The sequence below is a fragment of the Epinephelus lanceolatus genome, chromosome 9, assembly GCF_041903045.1.
Source record: "Epinephelus lanceolatus isolate andai-2023 chromosome 9, ASM4190304v1, whole genome shotgun sequence".
Lineage (NCBI taxonomy): Eukaryota > Metazoa > Chordata > Actinopteri > Perciformes > Serranidae > Epinephelus > Epinephelus lanceolatus.
In genome coordinates this window covers 40032521-40059562 of record NC_135742.1, presented here as the reverse complement: position 1 = coordinate 40059562, position 27042 = coordinate 40032521, and the positions used below count along the sequence as shown (strand labels likewise).

General features: G+C 39.7%; 1 protein-coding gene across 2 annotated transcripts in view; it reads right to left on the bottom strand.

Annotated features, from left to right (window-relative positions):
* The window catches only part of whrnb (whirlin b), a 144218-nt gene that overhangs the window by 29084 nt on the left and 88092 nt on the right, over positions 1 to 27042 (bottom strand). For both annotated transcript variants that reach the window (XM_033618525.2, XM_033618524.2), the window contains exons 4-5: positions 12821 to 13095; positions 10712 to 10748 (exon numbers count right to left, since the gene is read on the bottom strand). In XM_033618525.2, coding sequence (XP_033474416.2) covers positions 10712 to 10748; positions 12821 to 13095 — 312 coding nt within the window. The remainder of the gene's footprint in view (positions 1 to 10711; positions 10749 to 12820; positions 13096 to 27042) is intronic.

Genomic DNA, 27042 nt, shown 5'->3' with positions numbered 1-27042 from the left:
GTGGCTCTGTGAGGATGAAGCTCAAGTAAAACACGTCATAATAAATGAGGCTACAAAAGGCCATTAATGAGAAAGCTATTATCTGTACTTAAAGGACAACTTCGGTATTTTTCAACCTGGGCCCTATTTCCCCATGTGTATGTGTGCGTATGATTCATAGGTACCACTGGTTCTAAAATTGGTTCAGTATTGAGGCACGAAACGAGCTAAAACTGTAATGGGGGCAAATGCGTCCCGTATAAAAGTGCTTCTTTTCGCCACTGACCAGTTCAGATCGCCAGTGCTATCTCTGTAGATAGCATATTGTAGCGGCCCTGGGGCAGCGGTGAGTGTGAATGAGTGGAGTCAGCTGTCAGTCAGTGTTGGAGCAGAGAGGGGGAGGGCGGCCCCACTCAGTACTGTAAGTGAGTATGTGTGTATGAAGTGTGTGTTTTTTGCCACTGACCGGTTCATAATCACCAGTGCTATCTCTGTAAATAGCATACTAGCCTTTCCCTTACCTCTGGGCTGTGTGATGTCACGAGCTTTGCTCCACTGTGTCTGTAGCTCTCTCTACTCGTGGGACAGCCGTTTTCTTGAGGAAGAGGTGTTTCGGGATTGGATGTCTTCTCTTCTTCGGCTGGCATTAGTCATCTTGGGAGAAGTGAGCACTGCAGACCCGATGGTCTGCAAGGCGCAGTGTCTGGACAGGAGTGTTAGCATCCATTTGTAGCACAACTAGCCACAACTTCAGCATCTCGCCATCTGACAAAGGCAGCCTATGAAAGCTGTACGGGGTGTTGCGCGACATCCTGTTCTTGCGTTCGGGAAAAAGGCCCGTTTATTTGAGCACTCCAAAAACTCCGGTAACACTCCAGGGGGTAGCATGTAAAAGACTCCGTCCCAAACTATGACTCTTCTAGCGTAACACACACTTCATACACACATACTCACTTACAGTACTGAGTGGGGCCGCCCTCCCCCTCTCTGCTCCAACACTGACTGACAGCTGACTCCACTCATTCACACTCACCACTGCCCCAGGGCCGCTACAATATGCTATCTACTGAGATAGCACTGGTGATCTGAACCGGTCAGTGGCGAAAAAAAGCACTTTTATACGGGACGCATTTGCCCCCATTACCGTTTTCGCTCGTTTCGCGGCTAAATACTGAACCGATTTTAGAACGAGTGGTACCCATGAATCATACGCACACATACACATGGGGAAATAGAGCCCAGGTTGAAAAATACCGAAGTTGTCCTTTAAGGTTAGAATATATGCATAACTAAAGACTGGCAGCCTGAGAGGGAGAACGCACAGAATCAGAAAGGGATAAAGAAAATTGGGGGATTAAGAGAAGCTGTAATTTGTTGCATCAGAAGATCAATACTAGAGTTTGTAGATTGAATTTGACCTTAAGTCACCTTCTGTCAAGTTGTAAGATTAAGGTTATGTATAATGACATGATAAAGGAGAAAACGGATCACTTCAAAGCTCAGGGTAAGAGGGGATAAACACTTTGATGTCTCTGACAGCGACCCACTCTGAGCTATGATTCTATCTGATGTGAGGGGGCAGCAGCTGGGAACAAAATTGAATGATGTGAAGTTGATGGAGTGACATGTGATTCCTCAAGGCAAAGAGGAGACAGTGTCTCCAAATGCTTTGATTGAAGGCCATTATGTCACCATTTATTACAAAAACACATGGGTGTAAAAAGCATGTAGTCTGTGTTAAAACATTAACACTGGCTTTAAAAAGTGAAAAACATTAACACGGACTACAAGAAAATAATCTGGGAAATGTGTGGTCAATATGTTTCCAACCTATTGTTATCCTGTTTGATGTAATATGTCTTTATTGACCTTTATGTGAGCAATCTAATCAACTGTATCAAGTTAGATTAACTGATATTACAGTTGAAAGCTTCCCAGCTAGGGCACAACAGACTGCTGCAACAAGTTTACCTTAAGGACACACTACGTTTGAGGGATTTCACCAAATCTTTAAGAGGTTTGAGTGGTTTGCAAAAAAAAAGTGGCTTAAAAGGAAGAGAAAAAAAGAGTGGTCAACATCCATCAGACATGATTTGTGTTAGAGGTGTGCAGAGACATCATTATCAGTATTTGTGAAACCAACAAAATTATCTGTCTCTGTATCTGTATTCAGATCGACATCCATAAGTGGGCGTGGTTAATACTGTAAGTCACACTATCTATCTATCTATCTATCTATCCATAATGAATTGATTGATGAATACATTTTTAACTAAACTAAGTTTTGTAAACTTTGAAACCCAACCACCACGCCTTTACCTAGAGGACTTTAATCAATTAGAAATTGAAAAACATGTTTTATAAATTGAAAGACTCTGTTTTGCATTGTAAATAGAAATTATTTACATTAAAGATATACAGAAAATATACTCTTTATCTTTATTTATTTAGTCTAAAATTCCAATGTAGCTGCATTTGTGTTCATTTATATTTTGTCTGGGTTTTATAAATGATGGAAAGTAACACAGACAGACTTTGATGAGTACGTTGTGGGGTTTTGGAAGAAATCCAGCTGCCCATCAGGCTTTTTGTCTCGCTGCTCCCAAGTTTCCCAAACTGTTGGATTTGTCAACGGATAGACAGCTAGATGCGTTCACACTGAAAACATAGAATTATGGCCCAGCATTAGGCATATGAACTAAGTACAGATGCTGTTGTTTTTCATAAAAGGACATTCTTGCAGATTTAGAGGATGCACAACACATTCTGAGGGGATATTGCTTGAGATCCAGAGTCAGGTATTTCCTGTCATTGTTTTGATAATCTGAACTCATCTGGAGGAGGTGAAAGGGGCATTTTGTCATGTTTATTATCAGTACGCAATTTGTTAATTTTTAGATAGAACCCCCATCACCACCATCTGTCATTGGACTTGTCTTATGATTCGGTTATTCAGTGCCACATAAAATATCTTTATTTTCTGTGCCCCCAGTTTGGTTTTGAGTGGGTATGTTTGCCGAAAAGATGCTCTGTGCTTTGTCACGTAGTGGCACTTCATGTTGCTGCTCTTAGTAATGGCTATCGTCTTGGAACAAATGATGAGACATACTGGTTGTTGAACTGGCCATGGGAAGACTGAACATGTAAGAGTCTGTCCATTCTTCATTAAAAGCTCTGTTTTCATTTTCTTTTTTTTTCTCTCTTTAGAACACGCCATGCCAGAGAGTTGAGGGAGATCTCAATGAAGCACGTCCTGCAATAGCTCAATAGTTCTGCTCAATAGTCCTGAGAAGAAGTGTGATCAACAAAACACCTGTGTAGATGTACCATGTGTGTTTATGGGGCAATGATGGGAATTCGGAGCTGATGGGGTAGATACATAAACAATGTACAGAGGGCAGGTGACAGGGGCACAGTGGTCAATAGAGTGATGCAGGGATGACTTTTTTTGTAGGCCAACCTGGAAGTTAGCCTCACCCTGGTCCCGTCATCAAAAAGCCTACGGGATTTTTCCACTGGATTTTGGATTATTACAGAAAATAAGCTCTGTGGCAAACACACGTTTATGATGCTTACATGTGTTGTTCAGCAAGATAATCTTCACAAATTACACCACTGAGTTGAGTGTTAATGTGTGAGGTCAATCAATAGTGCATTGCTGTTCTACTTGGGAATTGTAGGCTAGTCAATGATGCAACGATGAGACAGAACCTGGGTGTGTTAATAAAAATGTTGTATCAGTTATTGTCCATGAGAAGCAGGTAATTATTGGTTATTGGTAGCAGTTGAAAAAATCCATATTGGTGCATCCCTAGTATTTACTGATGCATTTTACATCATATAAGTCAGCTCTGAGGTATTCTGTTTCTACTCAATACTAATATTAATTACCAACAACTACCAATGTTTTTTATACATCAGAATTTGTGATTAATCTAAAATTAAACATGTGTATTACAGCAACAAAATAGAGCTTGTTTATCTCTTGTTTAGGGAGAGAAAGAGAGAAATTCTCTCAGGTGTCCTCTAAGTTAAGGAAGGTCAGCAGTCATGTTGTAACCAATCACATCACTAGAGCAGGGGCCCTAATTAATATACGGCACACTGCCTTCACTAACAAGCTGCTTTTTGATAACCATCCCCATTCAAGCCACTATGATACAAGCACTGAATACTACATGTCTTGTCCCTCAGAACCATTGAGCTTTAAGAGCAGCATCCTTCATACACTGTCCTTAATTCATTAATGGATACCCAGCGGCTGTTGAAATGCTTAACGGACATGCATTAAATCAACATGGCCACCCATCCAATCTTAAACTACAAAGCTCATTAGCCCCCGACTGCCTGGGGCACAGAAACAGAACCTCTTTCTGAAGAATAGCTGCTTAATTATAGCAGAGCCTTTGATGCAGGCTGTATTGGTTTTCTGCACATATTAGCATGTAGCTCAGTTGTTTACAGTGTCAATGGAGATAATCTAATAAAAGGGACAATGGGCGGGAGGTGTGTAAATGAGCAACACATGATATGATCACCTCGATTGTTATAATAACTGTTGCATCAGTGTTTTATTTTCACTGATATGGTGTCAAAATTACAACTTAAGTGTATCCACTTTTATCTCTGATATATTGTAGCTGTAGTTTATGGGTTTTGAACAGTACAACTCTTTAATTCGAAGTCAACTAGCAGAGGCAGAGTGCAACAATCCTACTAAAATTCCAAAAACTAAACTGATGAGTATGTTGACTCTGCTTTAAGAAAAGGGTTGAATAACAGAAAAAGAATAAGACTTCCTGTTTTCTGAGTTAACTATTGTCCTGTTTTCATGGTCAGCCCAAAGTGCACAAATCCACGACTGACTGGATGGATGGATGGATGGATGGATTGTTTGACTGACTGATTGGTTGACTGATTGACAGATTTTAGCAGCCATTTCTCTTGCAATTTTTGAAAAATGTTCTTAAAAGTCTAATTTAGGCAAATCAATACACTGCTAAAATTAAGCAGAGACAATTAAATTCCAGTTTTCAAACAACCATCCAATCTCTAGTGTTATCTTGATGATCCTATGGCGCCTTGTTTTGTTCTGATATGTAGGCATGTGTAAGGTTTAACATTATATTGTTAACTGGAAATTATGTGACAAAGGATCTCAGGCATGTTTGCAGAAAAGTAATTTGGAAATTGCAGAGAGATAATGTGTCAAGTAGTGTAACAAAGTACTACCTACAGGTGGTAAATAATTAAAGAAAGGCATTTATTTCCAAAAAGTAATGAGTAATGTCTCTTTGTGTTTTTAAGTTATGACCTCAACACTGTCCATATACAACAAATAATGGGGCTCTGCAGACCTCACAGAACAATAGATATAGATATACAATGCAGGATTTTCCTAAAAATAACACGTATAGACTCTTACAGATGTAATCCCTCTCGATCATCACTTCTCACCCACTACAAGTGTGTGGCAGTGTATTTCTTTCTGCAGAGACCATGCCCTCTGCCTGTATTTTAATATCTTCTTATGTTTCTGTGTTTGGGACATTTATGGGTGTGTACCCCCACAGAACTAAGGAAAGGTTAGAGCTTAATGAAAAGGTAGCAACCAGGTGCCAATGTGTAAGCAGCAGACATCCAAGACACACAGATCTGGAAAAAGAAAAAGAAACAAAAAACCAACAGCACAAAACAAAACAAAAAAATGCAAATATACAGCTGCATGCAAAAGTCTGGGCACCCCTGGTCAAAGTTTCATTTACTGTGAGTAGTTGAGTAAGTAGAAGATGAACTGATCTCCAAAAGGCTTCTAGCTCTGTGAGATTCTTGGTCTGTCTTGCACACACTGCTCTTCTGAGGTCTTTCCATAGATATTTAATGATGTTTAGGTCGGGGGACTGTGAGGGCCATGGCAAACCCATTAGCTTGCGCTTCTTGAGTTGGTCCCTTGTGGATTTGGATGTGGAAGGTGTGTTTAGGATCACTGCCATCCTGTCTTCATCTTTAGCTCTTTTACAGATGGTGTGATTTTTTCCCCCCAAAATCTGCTGGAATTTAATTGAATCCATTCTTCCCTCTATCTGTGAAATGATTAATTGATCCTTGTGATTAACAGTTGGACAGGTGTTTTTTTTTCTCCAAACATACCTTTGTTCATTGTGTCAAAAAGTTCTATTTTAACTTCATCAGTTCACAGATAAAGAAAAGCATCAGGCTTGTTTAGATGTTCCTCTGCAAATTTTGTGGTGAGGACACAGGAAAGGTTTTCTGATGATTCTTCCATGAAGGTCATATTTGTACAGGTGTCACTGCACAGTAGAACAGTGCACCACCACTCCAGAATCTGATAAAAATTTCCTGCAGATCTTTTGCAGTCAAACAGGGGTTTTGATTTGCTTTTTTAACATTCCTATGAGCAGCTCTCTCTGAAAGTTTTCTTGGTCTCCAAGACCTCAACTTGACATCCATAGTTCCTGTTAACTGCCATTTCTTAATTACATTATGAACTGAGGAAACAGCTACCTGAAAACATCTCCTTATAGCGTTCTCCTGCTTTGTGGGCATCAGATATGTTAGTTTCCAGAGTGCTAGGCAGCTGTTTAGAGGAGCCCATGGCTGCTGATTGTTGGGACAAGATTTCAGGAGTTGAAATTTGGCCTTGGCCACCTGGCCTTTCCTAACGATGACTGTGAACAAACCATAGTCCTAACAAGCTAATTATGGTGTGAGACCCTGGTAAAAGTTTGAGAGCTCAAATTTCTTGCGGTACCCAAACTTTTGCATGGTGCTCCTTTCCTTTTTTTCACTCTGAAATTATACAAAACAAAAATCATACACTAATCTTGCTTAAAATATTGAAAAGCATGTTTCATCTTTAACTTCATGCCTTTTGGAGATCAGTTCATCTTCTAGTAACTTAACTATTCACAGAGAACAAATTTTGACCAGGGGTGACCCAATTCTTGCATGCCACTGTAGGAAGACAAAATGCCAAAGAAAGGGAATCTGGGGTTTGCGTTTACTTTCACTTTTGCTAGTGAGTATGTTTCCAAACAGTAACCAACAAACCTGCATAGTGTACCTTTAAGGCTGTCATGATGTCGTTAATTCCTGAATACAGAGCTGAGCCCCTGCTGTGATGCTCCAGAGAAGCAGAGTTGTTCATAGGAAGTGCAGGTAGAATCAGCAAACAGAATGACAAGCATGTGTGTGTGTGTGTGTGTGTGTGTGTGTGTGTGTATGTGTGTGCCCGCACGTATGCATGCATGTGTGTGTACTGTAGCAGCGTGTTTCAAAGGTGAATTTTCAGTCCTCTCAACCAAAAGACAAGAAAAGATGTCATTTCTAGATCAGAGGAATTTTGTTGGGTCTGCACTCCAATCTGTGACTGCACTCAGAAATGTCCATCTTTAGAACTTATTGATCCTTGAATGCTTAAAATATAAAACCCCATCATGATGAGATCATTTCATAAATTTCCAAGGCAGTTTAAGTTGTTGAAATAAGCTTCCTCAAACATGTAAACATGTATCTTATTAGATATAAGAGTCATAAGAGTTTAAAAGACATTATTATTTTTTCTACAAAATACTTCATACTCCACTGAAAAATGGCTTTCAGGGTAGGGTGTTTCCAAAGCTATAAACCATCTGGCAGGCACTCGTGATGAAGCATAATGGCAGCTTACAGACCAATACACATAGAAACAATGCTTGTAGAGGCACTGATACACTAGACTCACAAGTCAGTCTTTAGACACTTTGCTTAACTAAAGACTGATGTCTTTCTCCCTGATTTTGTGTTTAGATGGGCGGATACAATTTCAGACTTTAAAAAAACTCCCTACGTTGCAGAACCAATAGTAAATTCGCAGGGCGGTCTTTCGGTGGCTCGCTGAACTCTTGTGCTTGTAAACATAGTCCGACTAGAAACACATGTAGCGGAACAAAATGGCTCAAGTTGCTGTAAGTCCTTCATTTCCACAATCTTGTGGACTGAGCACACGTTTGATAAAACCGAGTTAAATCTCTCGGCATCCATTTTCAAGCTCTCTGTGTGTTTGTTTCCTTGCGGACAAGAAACGGGGATCGCACATTTCGGTGAGGGCATGTCCTTTTCAAAAATGCAAGAGGCGTTGCTTTGTTGCCGGCCGTTTTCGCCGGTGTGTTAAACATACTTTAGAAAGGAGTGTCCCCAGACTATCAGAAGGCGGAGATCTCTGACTGTCTGGTGGCGAGACTACTGATACACATGCTTCCATTTCATTAAACATATTAATCCACACTATAAGGCACCAGTGACCCCCCATCACTTTATTTACTCCAACAAGTTTTTTGCCTGTATAGAATAACAACTGCAGCATACTTGGTTTTGCACACCTTATTTTTCACAAGCTCCACTGGAATTATGTGTCTCCAAAGACGCATGCAAAAATTTCTGCAAACCTATAGACAAAGACTGTTATAGGTACACTCTCAGAGATAAGGGTGCTAAGTAGAACCATATAGGGCTCTTCAGCTTGCCTCCAGGGGAAAAATTTTATTTGGGTTCCTGGTTGAACCTTTTATAAAAGTGCCACCCGGAAGTCTTTCAGAGAGTTTTACCTAGAACCCAACATAAGGGTTGTACCAGTAACCATCTGTGCAAGGTTTAAGGTTCTACAGCAAACTGTTCTATGGAATTATGGTTTAACCCAGAGCTTTCTCTAGGGGGCTATCAGAACCTTTCCACCTTCTAAGCGAAGGTGCTAACAAGCAGAGTTGGGTATAGTACTTTGATTACTTTTTGCAGTAACGAGTAACCTAACGCGTTAGTTTGCTGTTTGAGTAATCAAATACTTAAGTACATTTTCAAACAAGACATCAGATACTTACGTTACTTTTAGAACGCTGGTCCTTCAGCTCCGAAAGAGCCACGGCTGTCGTTTGGTTCTAATAATGGAGATAACTTTAAACCTATCAGTCTGAAAGAAGCCACGGAGCTTGTGGCTCGCTAAGTGGTCGGAGAAATGCTGCCGTTGACTACGGTGGAGTCTAAATAGGTGGAGTAGGACTCGCTGACAGACATATTTCAGACTCAGGACTTGCATTATGCCTGGTACACACTACACGCTGGTACTCACCAATTATCTGGTCGTCTTTCACAGCGTGTGTGATGTCATCGGGTTATTCTTGTCCTATTTTTATTACTTTGACTATTATTTGAGTCACTGTGTGTCTGTTCATGTGCCAGCCGACATGTTGTTGTAGTCACCTAAAAGCGTCAGCAGATGGCAGGAGCTACATTTGAAGCGCCATAACTAAACTATCAAGCTACTGTATCTTCCACAGGAAGTTCTGACAAATGTTTCAGAATAAAAGCCTATTTAGAAAATGGAGGGATTCTCTCAGCCGAGGTTATAAGGGGCTTTTAATTTGAAACAAGTGTTGAGTTTGAAATGACGGTGCGATATGTTAACTTTATAAAGACAACAGAGCGGAGAAAAAGTACATATATAAACACACAGAGGGATTAATGAATAACGTCTATAATGTAGTTTGTTTCAAATGAAGCTGGTAGCCTCTGCAGTTGTGGTGAGTAAAAGCCCCGCTGCTATTTGTTAATGTTATTACTTTATGTCTGACCGTGAGGATGTACCATTGTTTGCTAGCTTGATGCTAATGACAGTAACGTTAACTCAGCGGGTTGACAAAGTGCCTCTGCTGTTTCACACCATCATTTCCCCCTTTCACTCTGTGTGGTAACATCCCTAAAGGAAATCATTATCCCTTGGGGTTCTTTACTCTGTCAGCGATACAGTGGATCTACCTCTACCATAATGCTCATTAGCAGAGTGGACAGTATCTCTGCAGTAAAAATAACTGATTATGTTGATTCCAGATACTGACACATCTACATTTAAAAATACCATTTGAAACACAGGCAAACATCTGATTACTTGAGGGTGAACATCTTTTATCACCTGAGCTTTTTAACAATCCTTGAAGAACTGTTTCTTCAAAAGAGGATTCTTTGCATGAAAAGGTTTCTTAATAGAACCCTTTGTCTCACAAAGAATCCTTTATGCAATTTTTTTTTTTTTTGTGGTTGAAAGGGGTGCTTAATGAAACATTTAGTCTTCCAAAGAACCCCCTGAAGAACCCTTTCTTAAAAAAAAAGAAAAAAAAAGAAAAAGGGTTCCTCAGAAGCAAATGGTCTGGTGTAGAAGCTCATTCTTATTTTCCAAGAGTGTACGCAAGTTGAATCAACTCAAACACTGGCTTCATTTTGGCCTTTTGGCAAGCAATTTCAATTACACCTGATACAATCTGCTGCATTGGTGAGGAGACTGCCACCCAAATGTTTAATGTGCAAATGTGAACCTCTGAGGTATCGTCTGTCTGATGGTCCCTCCTGTTCTGCATTATGATTGGCAGCAGTAGGATGGACTCAAAGTGCATCAGTTATCAGGATAGGGAAAGGTTATTTAAAAGTTTTCAATGTTTGGTCTTGGGGAGGATATAAAATCATCTGAAGTTAAAACGCTGAAGTCCAAGTGAAGTCACAAGTTAATAGTTATAAAGTCATAAAGTCAAAGTCAAGTTGCAGGTCTGTTTTGATTTTGTTGAGTCAAGCCCAAAGTCATTAGATTAATGACTTCAGTCTGATGCTATTCCCACCTGTTTAGGGGGGCAGAAAAAAAGACATATATGTAATGTAAAGTGTGTTCATATGCATATTCCATTCTTACCTTTCCTATTACAGGTGTGGCTCTGCCTGAAGATGGTCTGCAACAAAGAAGAAATGCAAACATATTTAAAAACAAATTATATTTATCCTACAAACAAGATGAATTTAGAGCAGCGCATAAAATAAAAGCATAAGCATAAGTGCCTGTATGCCTCAACAATTCTTATGCATGTGGAGCATTAAAACACAACAACAACATTACAGCCTAACCCAGCCTGAGGCACTGAGGCAGCATGAGTTTAATGATGTGTGGAGAGGGGAGCCATCTTGTATGACTTCCAAGGCAGCAGCAGGCAGAGAAATGTATACCTCCCCAAATTCTCAATCAGGGCCAGCTCCATTAGAGCCGGGAGACAGATGGATGAGGATGAGGGAGGGAGGGGAGCATAGAAATAGAATGAGATTAGAATGGACTTTGAACTGTTAGCCATGGTCATTTGACTAGTTCAAAAGAAAATGGGGATTGTTGTAAGTTGTTATGGTGACATCACGTCATTGGGGCTGTAAAGCGTGTTACACAGTAGTTTGAGAACTATTTTTTGGCCTGCCATATGAAGATATAAAGCAATTAAATCTAGAAATCTATAGGTCCTCTCGAGCAGCAAGGAAAGGAGATTAGACGCTACTCCATGCTTCGAACGACACCACTGCTGGTTTGGTCAATACATTCTCACTCCGACGTCGTCTCTTTATATTGACATTTGGTCATAGACTTTCCAAGTCGACATATGACCTGCAAAGTACCCTGGGTGCATTGGCTGTTGTCGTTCTGGTACGCCATGTAAACTTCAGCCTGTAACATGCAATGTCCGTTTTTAAAAATATACTTCTATTTTTACAGGAAATGTACGGTTTGCATACAGTCTCTTTAAAAATAAATGTACTACGTCAGTACAATACAGTTAATGGCTGTTTTTTTCCCTTCAACAACAAACGCATGTGGTTACACTTTGCCAACTCACACGTGTTTGGGTTTGGGCAACAAAAGCATGTGGTTGGGTGTAGAAAAAAAGAAAAGGGGTGCGGCTTTACAATCTTATGGGAAGTAAACACCGGCCTCCTCGGGGAAAGTTGGTGGTTGTTTGACCCATCCACCACCACTCCCACCTGCCCTACTCAGATTTAAGCAATGTAGTTCTGATTATATTGTAGCAACTGAAGCCACATGTTAATTGTTTGTGTTTGAGCCTTCAGGCATGCCTCAAACCATTCCTCTTCTGAGGTTTCCTCCTGTAAATCTAGCCTCCAGCTGCTCCAGTAGCCTTTAAGTTTATCTTCTGAATGCCCAGCTGTGTTATCAGCGAATGTTTTATAGAGCAGTATTATCTGTCCCATACCAACAATGTGTTTCATTGTAATGTTTTCCAGAATTGAGAGAGTGGCTGATTAAGTGAGTGATTTTGGGATACGAAATAAAACTTTCTTGTTTGTATAAACTTGAAGAAGTCCATTGAAGGAATATTATACTTTTCTTGTAGTCCAGTAAATGACATCAGCCTTCCATCAATGTACAGATCCTTAATCCTGCATAATCCTTTGATCGGTCATGTTTTAAAACCATTATCTTCTTTTCCGGATATAAATTTGCTATTGGCCAAATGGCCCCCAAACAAGTATTGTCTTATGAGGGTGGTGGGTGTACACCTCCACAGAGGTTAAAAACCTGAGTCTTACTCCACTGTTTGTCAGACTAGTGAGGACTAGTCAGACTGATGCGTTGAGAACTGATGAAGCCGCTTGGATAAGAGGCGAAACGTCTTCTAGACAAAATCAAAGTTCAGTTGCCTACGATTTAATTGTTGCCTTTGAGCTGAGCATGTCTCAATCTTGACCCAAGCTGGAGGTTCATCTGGGGAGAAGTAGCACATGGCTGCTTTGAGCTGTGCTGCCCAATAATACCTGTACCTTAATAGTTAACAGCTTCTGAATACAATTCTTTTTATTAGAGGAAAAAAATAGTATTTGACCCAGATCTGTTAACCACATGGGGAAACAAAGAAGCACAGCTCAGTTATCAGTTATAATGATGTCTCTGGTCCAGTGCCACTGACAGTTCTAGTATTCATTGCATATGGCAAATAGTCACACTGACTCAGTATAATGCACTCACCTTGTACTGCAGGTACTGGCACTGACACTAACGTGGACGCCAGCATTGACAGTGGGGTTGATAACAGAACTTGGGTTAGCTGTAGCATTGGTCTCAGCTATGGCCTGACTGCAGATCCATTTGGTCTCATCAACCACTGTGCGTGCATGAGGCAGACGACCCACATCCCTCACTTTCATCAGCAGGTGGTGTCCTGTTTTGAGGATGTGAACTGCCTCATCGTGGGAGATGGTGACAAAACTCTGACCGTTCACTTCCAGGATCTGGTCACCCACCTGCGACAGAACAGTAGAATTAAAGACACAGACATCAGGGCATGAAAGATCTAGGGCTGTAGTCAACCAAAGAAAATATTGGTCGACTAAAGTCGCACATAATCGTCAACTAATCGATTAGTCGTGGGAAGAAAAAAATCTGCACGTTATATTTACTTGTGCAGTGGTATGTCTGTGTCACTCTGCAGTTACACCTCCAAAATACTAGTCAGCGGTGGAGGACTGTGTTAAGTGCTGTAAAGTTTAGTTCAAATCAAACTTTATTGATATAGTTGATTCAAAACACACATTAAATATGGCTTAATAGGGACAATTTCAAACACAAGTACGCAAATTGGCTTCACTATAAATCGCAGAACTGACAAACACTTGTCTTTATCTGGACACATTTCCCCCACCAATACAACATGCTAACATTATTAGCACAAGTCTATGGCATTTTACATTGTATAAATTAGCCTAGCATCTAGCGATCTTTTCCTCTTCTCATATAAAACCAGGGACAACAGCAACATGTAACAAAGGAAGCGGTACATAATTTGGCTCCATTACAGCTCACAACATTCACCGACAAAAAAAACTGTCTTATACTAAACATGTTTTCCAATCAAATACAACATAACGTTATTAGCGCCAGCCTATGGCATTTTACAGTGTATAAATTAGCCTAGCGACAACCAGCGATTTCCTCTGTTCATATGAAGCCAGGATAAATCCCGAAGTATAAATCCCTGAAGGATAAATCACACACACGACTTAAAATGCTAGTTTAGTGGAGGCTTTACTGTCTTCACAATTTATTGTTTCTTATCTATGAAATACAAGCAAATACAAGCTTCGTTTCCACTGAGGGAAATGGTTTCAGCTTACAGAAACAGCTAAGCGTGAGGGTGGGCGAGTTCAACTTTCTGTCAACAACGGAGGTGTTTTGAAAACACCCCCATTTTCACAGGTAACTTAGCCTGTCCCCCCCTGCCGCAGGAAATAAAGGATTAATCCTAGAAAGCTATTGATGTAGCACTTTTCTCCTTATGAAAGTAACACGGCGATTATTCAACCAATGACAATTTGGTCGGACGAGAGCATAGCGACCAATAATTGACTAGTCCACCAGGAGACTACAGCCCTAGAAAGATCTGCATGTAACTCAGCTGCGCACCCGGAACACCTCCAATGGGAGGCGCCCAGGGGGCATCCGAATCAGATGCCCGCATCACCTTAAATGACCCCTTTCGAGGTGAAGAAGCAGCGGCTCTACCCCGAGCTCCGTCTGGATAACCAAGCTTCTCACCCTATCTCTAAGGCTGAGGTGCAGGCTCTCATCTCAACTGCTTCACACTTGGCTGCAAATTGCCCCAGTGCCTGCTGGAGGTCACGGTGTGATGAAGCCAACAGAACTACGTCATCTGCAAAAAGCAGAGACGCAATGTTGAGGTTCCCAAACTGGACCCCTTCCTCCCCCCAGCTGTGCCTTGAGATCCTGTCCATGAATAACACAAACAGAATCGGAGACAAGGGACAACCCTGGCAGAGGCCAACACTCACCGAGAACGTATATGACGTAGTACGCAGACGCAGCTCTCACTTTGGTCATACAGGGGCCAGATGACTCGTCTCAATGACCCCGGTATCCCGGTTTCAGTTGGCTGCAATCTGCAGCCTAAAACCTCACTACCGGATGCCACTAAATCTTACACACTAGAACTGTAAATGAGAACAGAGTAATGTGCAGGTATGTGTGAGGAGGAGTATTGGGGGTGGGGGATAATATAATAAATAATAAAACAGTATAATTCAAAAACACAGATTAACCTAAAACATTAAAAAGTGCAGTGGCTCAGTGCCACCCTTTTAAAATCTTCTGTTGAGTTTTGTTGTTGTCATCCTTTGGGTGTCATTGCCTTAGGTCTTAGGGAGCTAGTCCATTTCAGGTCATCCCCAGTGTCTTACATGGGAGGGTAGATTTTTATGTTTTTCTTTTTAAAAATCAATCAATTAATATGGAATCAATGACAAGACACAAAGAATGGGAAAGTTGTGACAACAAAAAATAAAAATAAAATGACTCAATATGCTATGAGAGAGGATTAAAAAAAATGTGTTGTGAAATAGTGAACAACCAAGAAAAAAGAAAAAGATAGAAGAAAGAGAAAATGATTTATGTATATGTGTAGATGATATAATGATAATGATATTTGTGTTGTAGGAAGCTGGCAGTTGATCTAATTAATGTAAATGAATGACTGAGCAGTCAATGACAACAACAAAATAAAAACTTATGCGATAGATACCAAATCTCAGTATCATTTATACAAATAGTTTTCTTTCTTCTTTAGATAAAATCCATTATTGAAATTCGGATTAAAATGCTTTAACAGCAGCACCTGCATGACAGAGTGAAGAGCACAGTTTGTGTGAAGTAGTGGTGGGGGCAGAGGACGGGATCGTGCTGGGTGGGATCTCTTATATCACTTTAATGTGCTTCATTTTTTTCATGCATCCAAACAGGGGGCACGTATACTACAGGGGCTGTCTTGGAGTGAAAAATACACAGAAAAGCTTGGATACACTTTAATTTTCTAGCCAGTGAAGTACCAAAAACAAGCAAACCCAAAAACATGGTGCAGGAAGACAAGAAAATATTGTTTATATCAGCAGAACTGCTCTCTGTTTGAAAACACATGACAGTATTCACAACTTGGATTCATTTTTTATGAAATCAATAAAAATGATTCAATTAAATTCAAATTCATTGGTGGACCCTTTCAAACAAAGGAATAATAATTGAGGAATGGTCACATTCGGATTGTATGATCCCTTCCAAGGTAAGAAGTCACCACTTTTACCTCTCTTGTTTACCATACAAATCTGTATAAATAATACTTTGGTGCTCATGGTTTCCATAAATTGAACTGAACAATTAAATGGTGGAGAATCTAACCAAGCTAACAGAGATGTGTAGAATGTCCATACTGACAAACGTTGAAACATTTTTAATGTTATATTTTGGTCTGCGACACTAACTCAGTTAACTTAAGCGGGTGGATGGTGAAATGATGCGTTTTGAGAGGTTTTAATATTCTGAAAGCCAAGACATCCATCATGTTTATCAAAAAATGATCCATTGTAACAACCAACTAATTTTGAGCAAACACATATTGATTTACTATGCAGGAGTTGTAGCCAACTGAAAATAATACAATAATACAACAATAATAGGGGAGGCCATTTGTGAATACCCCAGAAAATACGGTTTACGATACGATGGAGACCTTTGAGGTTTATTGCTTTTCATTACATATTTTAGTATACTTCAAAGCATTTATGCTACAATGACAAATTTATTCAGTTAAGAAATATGCTGCGTTCAAATGGAATCAGGCAGAAGATGGACAACAGGCAGGCAAGAAAACAGGTTAATAAACTGTAGAAAGCAGCATGAAGGTGAGCAAAAATGTTAGGGTGGTTACTTCTTTTGATATATCTCTTACTTATTCAGACTTATTTGGTCCGCTGCTTGGACAGACACAGATGGGATTGCAGAGTTATTTGACCAGGGTATAAATGCTGATTTTAACCTTTTCCCTTCCACACAAAAGCCAGATGTTTGCGGGTGTTAGTAAATTTATTATTTAGAGAAAGGGGCTTTAGAGATTTATTGCAAATAGAAAATCGACTACTTTCCAATTCTGTCCATGCCATGGGAGAGTCAAAACCCCAGCAGTAATATCTCTTTTTCAGAAACATTCTCTGTGTTACTCTGGGTAATCCACAGACCTCACTGTCAGCAGTTTTTATATACCTTTATGGCAAAAGGTTGTTGCACTAAAAACACACAGTGAGGTCAGTTAACAAAATGTGCTTATTTTTGTGAGCCCCTGGAAAAATGAGGCAGTAGCCAGAAATCATGGAAAAAGCCAGGTCCACCACCATCATCATAACAACACAACACAGAGAACCACTTAAATATACTCACTGAATATCTTCTCTGTGAGTGTGAGGTTATGCATGCACTGCTGTGTGTGTCATGCATCCCAATCCATGATTCAGACAATGTTTTCTTCATTGTCCCAACCTCAGGCCACAGATTTAATACCAAACAAGTGGTGTGATACCCAAGGTCGTTCCAACTATCCCAACTCACTGAGTTCTCTGCAGGGTGCCACACACATAAACACTAATGCTGCACTGAAGCTAATTATCCTTCTTTCGACAGCCAGACAATAGGTGAGGTCCCGGCCCTTTTCAGCCCAGTGTGTCAGAGGAGAACATCACAGATAAGACAATGCAGTGAACATTATTCATCAGACCACGAGAGAGGAAAACCAATCAGTGGTCAATGCTCTGTGGTCTGGGACAAAACACTTGGGTCCCTCATAATCAGTATCCCTCTTCCATATCATTATCTACAGCATTTGATTATTGCTGTGAGAGATTATCTAACAGTGCTGTTGTTCTTTTATATTAAGTGCCATTTTGCAGATTTTGTTTGAAGTAGAGTAAAGGATTGTTCAATGCCAAATGATTTTTAAAAATGTTTGCAGTGGAGGCTTAAACCATCTTAAATTAATATCAATATCAGTAAGTCCTCCTGTCAGTCTGTCAAAAATCAAGTAATGGCTAGATTTACACAAAAATGGATATTTATAGTTGCCAAGGGGTTATTCCTCGCAATACATTTCAACAGTCAAACTTTATTGCAGACTCCAACGTCCAAATAGACATACAATCACATACAGTACATAAAACAAAAATACAGTAAAAAGGCGTTATATCACATAATATTAAAAAAGTACTTGTACATATTCAGTAAAAGGCATCTAATAAATAAGAGCAGCAAAAAATGCAATTTAAAAAGTGCTTATACACATTTTATAAAAGGCACAAATACCAGTGTTTCCACATATAGGATTGGTATCTAACAGAACTACACCTTGGATTGGTCAACTGTATAATAAGATTATTCTGGGACCCCTGCAGTCTACATATAAACTTAAACACCAGTCTTCTCAGGGTGGCCTGGAAGGTGTTTATCCCTAAATCACAAAAAAGCTTGCTGGCACTGCTACCCCTGGGCTACTTGAGCAGGATTCTGAGACAGTCATTATATGCAACCTGGAGTTTACGCAAGCTCTCTTTCTTATACCTCACCCAGAGGGGGGCCGTGTACATAGGGGTGCAGTAAGCTCTAAACAAGTTCACCTTCACTTCACCAGAGCAGTAGTGAAATTTTCTCACTAACATATTGGCTTGGACATATAGCATTCTTCTCTGTCTAAGCATGTCAGCATCATCCTCCATCTTATCATTGATGATGTGGCCTAGATATTTTGCATTGGTACACACAGACAGGGTTTGACCAGACAAATAGAAACCTGGGAAATTAAGATGTTGATCCTCCTTGGTCCTACATATCATTATCATACTCTTTTTGGCATTATACTTGATGTCAAACTTGACTCCATAGTCTGAGCATATGTTGAGAAGCTGTTGGAACCCTGCACTACTGGGAGATATAATGGCCAAATCATCAGCGTACATAGACTAAGAGTCTATAGCCAGTGCTGTTGTTTAGTTGGTATAACGTTCACTCTGTTTATTTGGCATGCAAGCACCATTTGCTAATTAGCACTGAACACATAGTACGTCTGAGGCTGATGGAAATATCTTACCAAGTGATTTTCAAACGTTTTGTGCGCAAGGCACACCAAAGGGCAAGCCAAAATCTCAAGGCACACCTGTATTTATAACTGTGCACAATAGCTTTTATAATGTGTGTCACCACTCTAATCATAACATAAGACAATAAAAATGAGAAAAAATAACACAGGTAGCTTGTGTGATACTGTCGACTGACATTTTTTTCTTCTCCTTTCTTTTAGTGGGAGGTCATCTGTGCTGGTGCCTTGTAATTTATTGCATACAATGAAGTGATCCATTGTCCCACGTTACAGCCTTCTTCTTTTAAACGTTATCAACCCTCACACTGGCTGCCAATCAGGGCTTCTGATGTGTCACACACTTATAATTCCCACATGCGAACGACAATTAGGATCTCTGTGAGGTTTTTTAAAATTAAATTCAATTAAATTACGTTTTTAGGTAAAGTTTACCTCTTTATTAGGAAATGGGTGTACACAATACTGATAGTCAATTAAAAACTCATTCATAACTTTTTTTATAGGCCCAGTTGCCATAATAATGTGTAGTTATCACAAAATACCATGGCACAACTGGATTGGCATCACACAGTGTGCAGCGGCACACCATCTGAGAACCACTGATCTAACCAATTCTTATTTCCAGGTCGTCAGATACCAATGCTTTGTCACACTCCTTGGCATCTGCAACGACTTGGTTAGGTTTAGAAAAAAGATCATGGTTTGGTTTAAGATAAATACTTTTGTTACTTGATGTGACATGATGTGACGTGACCGATGCACTGTTTGCTAACATGGTTAACAAGGAAGCAGTCTCGAGCACTTATAAGGAGGGAGGTTGGGGTGGTGGATGGGTCACAAAAAAACTTGACTTTTGCCTGGAACTTTCCACCTGGAGACACGTGTTCAGCTCCATGTGAACTTTGAGTGATTTTAAGGTACGTCCACAACTCCGAAACTTAACAGTAATTACCTAACTTTACGCTAATGATGTAACGTCATTTGTGTGGCACAAATTCATATGATGTTATACAAACTGTTGTGCATGCATTTTTTGTAGGATATCATACAAACTGCTCTATGAGACTTTGTTATGTTACGTTACATTGCACTGTGTTGTGTTGTTACATTACGTTACGTTACAACTGTGCCTATGTCACAAAACATTACAGCTAAACAAGACTGATTTTTGGTTTTACAGAAACACATACTGTAGTCTCCTGGGTGAAAGTCTGGTTTTGTCTGACCGATCCATCTCATCTCCTTCCCTCCCTACACAGACTTTCTCACTCTTTATACTACAACAGTTGCTCTTAGTGTCAAGTATTGCTGCCAAAGTGTTTAGATTTGATTTGAAAGCCTGGTGTGTCTCATAATGATGCAAACGCGTGCCTTTGGTGTCGATATTACACAGCGAGAGACATAAAGCATCAGTATGTGACAACCTGGGAATGAGAATGGGCTGGAATATAATTTGTTTTCAGGTATTTTGTGCTAAATTTAAGTATTGTACACATGGGGAATTTGACACGATAATGGTGCTAAATGAAAAGTCAGGGTATCACCAAAGTTATTACAATTAAATTTTGTAGGGACCTTGAATGCCAGTACCAAATTTCACGTCAAATCATCACGTAGTTCTCGTTAGATATTTCCCTCTGGACTGAAGAACTAGATGAGCAGACCAACGTTTGCATTCCTAGCGTCACCCAGCTAGTGTGGATAAAAAAAGTGCAGCTGGATTTCATTTTAAAAAAACAAAACTTTCTGCAGAGGAAATGCCAGCAGTTTTCTGTTCACATCCATGCTTCTCAGAGGATGATCCCTTTTATGGATAAGTGGATAGAGCAGTGGATATGTAGCATCAACACAACTGAGGCTGAGATATCCTGACTTTAAATCCCTAGTTTAAGCTTCAAAACCACTGGATCCTACATTTCCCGTAATATTTTTCTGCATGAACAGTGATACATTTTTGTTTATAATGGTGACAAGCTACTTATTTAAATAGCTCATACTTACAGTCATGGCTTACCTGATTATTGTCCATGCCTGCATCACCAATGGTTACCTCTATGTTCATCAGATACATATTATAGAGGTTGTTTAGCTAAATGAGATTCAACCTAATTTAGCAATAGGGGGTGTTGTTTCAATTAGTTTTACATACTGAATGTTGTTATTAGGCCTGTTTATAAGTACTGAAATAGAGTGGGACGCAGAGGGATGCAGCAAAACAGTTTCCACCGTACTACAGCAGAAATTGCTTTGTCTCCTTTCTTTCTCATCTAACTGCAACACCATGATTATTTAAAGCAAATGCATCTTAAATGAAACTCCATAACCGAGCCCTCTGAGGATATGGGAAACCTTTACATTTACATATTTTGTTAATGATTATTCACAAATGCAGATAAGCATATAAAATACTGGATACAGAACTCAAGACAGTGTCCTTGTTGCTTTAAAATAGGCTTCTGTTCAAACAGTATAAACATTTCTTATAATCAAAATTATATTGATCAGACATTATGCTAAGAAATAGGCGTAGCAGGTGTCACACCTTGCCAGTCTCAGCAGATCACCATGACCAGAGCAATACACTGTCTTATCTTTTCCAACTACAAGTCTTCCACACTCACCTTCTCCCTGCTGCAATCATTTGTATTTAAGTTGAACTGCACTGATCATTCGTGATGAAGTTCAAAAAAAAAGTGTATGTGTGTGCAGGGTGCTGGAGATGCAATGTATTTGTCCTTTTCACACTGAGAGGGCAAACTGCTATTTTCAGCAGCAGGAGCAGTTTGCTGGCCTGCTGTGGCATCTGGAGAGTGGCTGTTAATGACACAGTCCATCCAGCATGAGGTGTTAAAGGAACATACCACGGTCAGCCTGAGATCTGTCAGGATCATTTATGGAGCACATTTTTGTGCACTGCACAAAAAACAAATAACCTGGTAAAACTGATTTATATATATACTATTAAAAAACACTCCCTACCTTCCTGATATTTATGTGTGATTATTTTCTAAGTGTTTAAAAGCACCTCCAAATTCTTCACTGCCCATACCAGAAAAATTACAGAATGTTGTTGTTATAAAATTGTTTGCTCAACACTATCTGACAAGCAGCCACTAGTAATTATGCAAAAATGACTGTCCTCTCTTGTCTGTGTCTACACAGGATGTGTTTAGGCGCAGTACTGAGTGAAGGTCAAATGCATTGTTGCAGCACTCAGAGCCTACAGCCTGTGTAGATAGCTACGTTGATTAAAATAGAAGCATATCTGTTCAATCAGATGTGTGTAAGAATGCTCAAAATGTGGGGGAGGCGTCTTTCACAAGCGTGCATTCATCGGCAGCATAGACTTCCATAGCTAAATTAGCTATTTTATGACAAGCATTAGGGAATGTTTGAAATGCTGCAATTATGCTCTTTTGGCCAAAAGCTGTGTGCAAGTGCCTCTTTGCTTCAGCATAAGAGCACTGAGTTTCTCAGGGCAGATTATCCCAAACAATGAAGTGGTTACCTCAGCTGCTAACGCTGCATTCAAATCCACATCACTGTCCTTAACAGACCTCTTGAATGACCTCATAGGGGTAAGTCCATAGTACAGAAGACTCACAGCCATTGTTGTGACATGGTGGCAGCAAGGGAATACGCGTGGCACTCCATTTTGGGTGGCATCAAAACTTAAACTGGAGCTCCACTTTTGATTGTGTTGGTTTGCTGCCCACCAGCAGTTCTGCTCTTCAGACATGACAAGTTTTCTTCCTCTCCAATATTTTTTCTTTAGCTCTTAGCCAAACGTGATGAGACAGTCACAGCGTGTATAGACATTCCCATACACTCGGACATTCTCCGCCTGGACATCCATTGAAATGCATTACAGAAAGTCAGTTTCGTTCGGTTTTACAAGCTTTTTCTGAGATCTGAAGTTTAAAAATGGTCAAACGGTGTGCATGGGGTACATGCAACTCCGACACAAGGTATCCTAAGAGGCTGGGCGACGGGGTGTATTTTTGACCCTTTCCTAAACCACGTCTCAACCGAGAAAAGTGTCTCCTTTGGATAAAGTTGTGTGGTAACGTTAGACCACAATATCAACTCAACGGGAATAAGATTAACAATGATGTCTACATCTGTTCTAAGGTAAGTCAACACTGTGTTTGAGGCAACATATTGTCACTTTGCTGGAAAGAAATATAAAATTATCTAACATCTCTAGTTAACGTTAGCTAAAGTTAGCCTAACGTTAGCTCCTAGCTGCGTTGTTCATCATGTTACCTTGTTTGCTGGGAGTTCATTGGCCTATTTTGTTCTAGTTTTGTACTTTGGTGATCGTACATCATTGTTCGCTGTTGTCCAAAGGGCTCTAGTTAAGCTAACGTTAACTTCTGGAGCTTAGCTTCATTAACTTATCTGTAATCGCAGAGATAACAAAGGTTGGCAAACGTTATGCTGAATGATTCAATGTAAATACTGTAGCACCAAACTAATGGAGAGACACTCTTGGTAAAGATGGTAAAAAGGCTGTTATCCTTTTCTCATATTCTGAGCCAAAAACCTTAACTTCAGTGACACTTTATCTTGTTGTCTTTGATGGTGACGGCAACGAGATGCGGTTTATCACGCTTACACTGGGACCTGTAAATTTTGGCTTGTAATTTAAGCTTTTCATCGACCTTCTCAACAATAAAATGATTAATATCCCTCCAATGCGTAGTTTAGGCCCTTTTGGTTACTCCTCAATGACATCTGATCCTTATGTCTCCAAAAATCAACAGCTGCCTCCTGCGAAATGCCGTGTACTGTGACACCTGCCATAGCGCCGGTCACTGAATGTTGATATTTTGTCCGAGTGAGTGGAGGGGGGCGCGGCTTAGCCATAGGTCAATTAGAGGACTGAAACATGGTTTCTAATCTCACTTAAAGCCAGTGGTATAGTGGTGGGTATATGCAGGTATACAAGGAATATCACCCTTTTTTTCTAGGCATTTACAGTATACTCACCTATCAGCCAAAAAGCCATTGGAATATACAGGAGACCATACCCACACTGGTAACCTTCTCAACTATCTAGTAGTACACCCACCTAATCGACTACAACTACATTACTGTTTGAAGTTGACAAAACAAAAAGAGGATGCAATGACTAACGTTAGCTAGCAGGTAGCTTGGCTCCGCAGTCTATAGGCTACAGGGTTCCTACACATTTCTACCAATGTATTCATAAAACTTTTCCATAATATTATATCACATTGCCATGACTTTGTTTAAGTAGTTTAAAATGGGTAGGCCATTTTGGGTATATGGGTATATAGTGATACGGCCATATAATATTAAACACATGGTTCCCAGGCATTTCAGACAGCCAAACTGCTACCGCTCATGCTAATTTTATTTGCTCATTTGACAACTTGCAAAAAGTTAAGAACACACCCCTTTTTGAAGGATAGAAAACTGAAGATCCATTTTGACATGTGTTTGGATTATAATTTTGACAAGATCGTATGGATATATTTCTTGTTAAACAAAAGTTTGTTTTATGGACATGTCTGTCTTGTTTTGCAGCCTTGTTTGAACTTGAACTTATGTGATGACATAATAAATTACGGTTAATTGCGATCATGTCCCTTCAGTATTTTCAGCAGTCATGCAGCATAGCACTAGATTTTAAATTAGTAATACAAGGAACATATTTCACGTAAACATGGACTTTGCTTCATATCGGGCAAGTGACTATATTTGGGAACTTCTGCGTTCGTTCAAAATGTCTGCCCTGTGCCTCTCCATGAGGTCGAAGAACCATGTGTTTTCTCACAGCAAATCAGCAGAGATCAAGGTCCATCACAGATAGTGACATCAGGGGATCTGACCAATCAGCAGTGGTCTGGGGCTTATCAAACTTTACTGTTCTTCCTGGATTAGCAAAGTGTGATTTTGAGCACCCCCATTTCTTCAAAACTAACAATGGTAAGTTGATGACAATCACAGAATATATGATTGAATAGTTGGGCTAAACATTGAGATAGGTGTTGCTTGTGTAGGATTTCTAGAATCTGTGAAAATTATGGCATGAAAAAATTATGGCATTGTATTTGATCATATGCACTGTTCACAGTACAGGGCATTACACTTCTACTCAATCCCTGCTCTAGCCCTCCCTCTCTCTATACTCTATCTGCTTCTATCTCTTTATTTGCACAATTATGGTTACATCTGTGTTTATGTAATTATGTTACATTAAAATTTCACTCTTTCATTAATTAAGATAAGCTCATAGCATGAGATACACACACACACACACACACACACACACACACATTCACATGCACACAAATAGACGTCATCACTAAAGGACATATGTCCCGGGAGGCAAAATTCAACCAGTGTTGAAATAAAATATTCATACAGAGTAAAAAAAGATTGATCAGCAAGCAAATTAGTATTCAACAATACAAACACTGAATTAAATTTGTTCCTCTTCATGTTTCCAATCTGGTGTCAAAGCAACTAATTCAAGGTTAGAAAACAGCTTCTAATTGAATGGATTTAAAGCAGATTTATATCACTTTCTAATGGATATTGCTGAGCGTTTTGCTCTCTTAAAGTAATGAATGGGCAACACCAAGTGTCACTGTCTTCCGCAAATATAAATGAGTAATATGACTTTCAGCTAGACCTATTCATAGCTGCAATGATGGATGCTAGCATCCCAGCAATGCTGAGTCCAGGAATATTAACATCACAATTACAAACTTTGTACAAGGGTATACTGCTCCTCTCAACTTTCTAACAGCAAAACTGTAAATATGAACAAGTAATTTAATCTGGAATTCTATTCCTCAAAGAACCAGATAAAAACAATATGGTGAAGTTAAACTGTATTTACAATGCTAATTAATCTGTTTTAAGATATTATACAAACTTCTGGATAAGAATTGAATGATTTCTTCAACAATTACATGGCAAAAGAGAAGATCAGTGGATACATTTTTTGAGAGTCACAACCCCTGTGAATTAATCATTTTACTACCAGGATTTTCCCCATTCGGTCTGATAGCATTTGGAAAGACTAGATTAAATTGTACGATTAAATCATTTTATTCCCATCCAAGTCAGTAGATCGCTTAACCATAAGGTAGCAGGCTCAGCCAGTAGAGGTCTCTAGTGCACTTGCTCTATGGGGCACACAGTGCGGAAGAAGTGCCGATCATCTGTAATTTTATATGCCCCAGTAAAACTTTTTTAGCTAATGTGCCGCTAAGCAACTTTTATAGGAATGAACAGAGACCTGGCTTTAACATTGTATCTAGTTCTCTCTATACATCCATGGGATTAACAAAGGCGTTTGCTGTGCCCAATTTTATTTGGTCCACCTTAGTGTCCACAGTTTAACGCTCACCTGAAACAATGGTTCAAGATCTGACCCAGTCGAATCGTCCTTTCGGGTATTTTACATATTGTTGACATGGCCGTTATTACCATCTACTGGCCACACGAGCATTTGGAGTTGTTTTTGCATTCTAGTGTGGACAAAGATATTGTGTAAAATGAGGGTTGAGAGGACAGAATTTCTTTTAAAACTGAGGGTGAATATATCCATTTTCTAAAATATCTGTATACATGTAGACTGGGCCTCAGAATCATCCTGTGGGGACCATTCATTTCCACAAGATTTTTCACAGCATCTGGCCCGAGCAGCATCGGCTAATTGGCTTAATGTCCAACCAATATCACCATCCTTATTATTCTACCATGTTTCAAGCAAACCACATTTAAAGACAAAAGTGCTCCAACTGGCCATGTTCGAAGGTGGGTCAAAATGCCTGGCCCCTCAAAGAAATATATGATGTTGCACTCAGTTGTACCCACTCTAAGTCTCTGATCTAGTTCTGTGCAAAACGAAAAATAAAAAAACCTTGAAAGAGAAGATTTAACTCACCTAAACCTACTTTCATACCTTCGCAAACCTGGTTAATCACTGCATTAAGTATGCAATATTCTCTGATTGTTGGTTTCACAAAGTTCTGCTGAAGGAAAGGAGGTGTCAGACACTGTTGGAAATAAACAGTCTATAGCAAATAACCTGGGTAAGAAAATAAGGAAATAATTAGGGCATGACTTGATATTACTCTTAAAAGTAAGCTAAGTATTATCAAACTAATGAATTTGATTTGCTTTGTGATGATCACCTGCAACAGTTTCTCTTTACAACCCTCCATCTTCCTGCCACAGCACTGACAGAGTAAAGAGAGATGGTTTTTCCAGGACAGGATATACA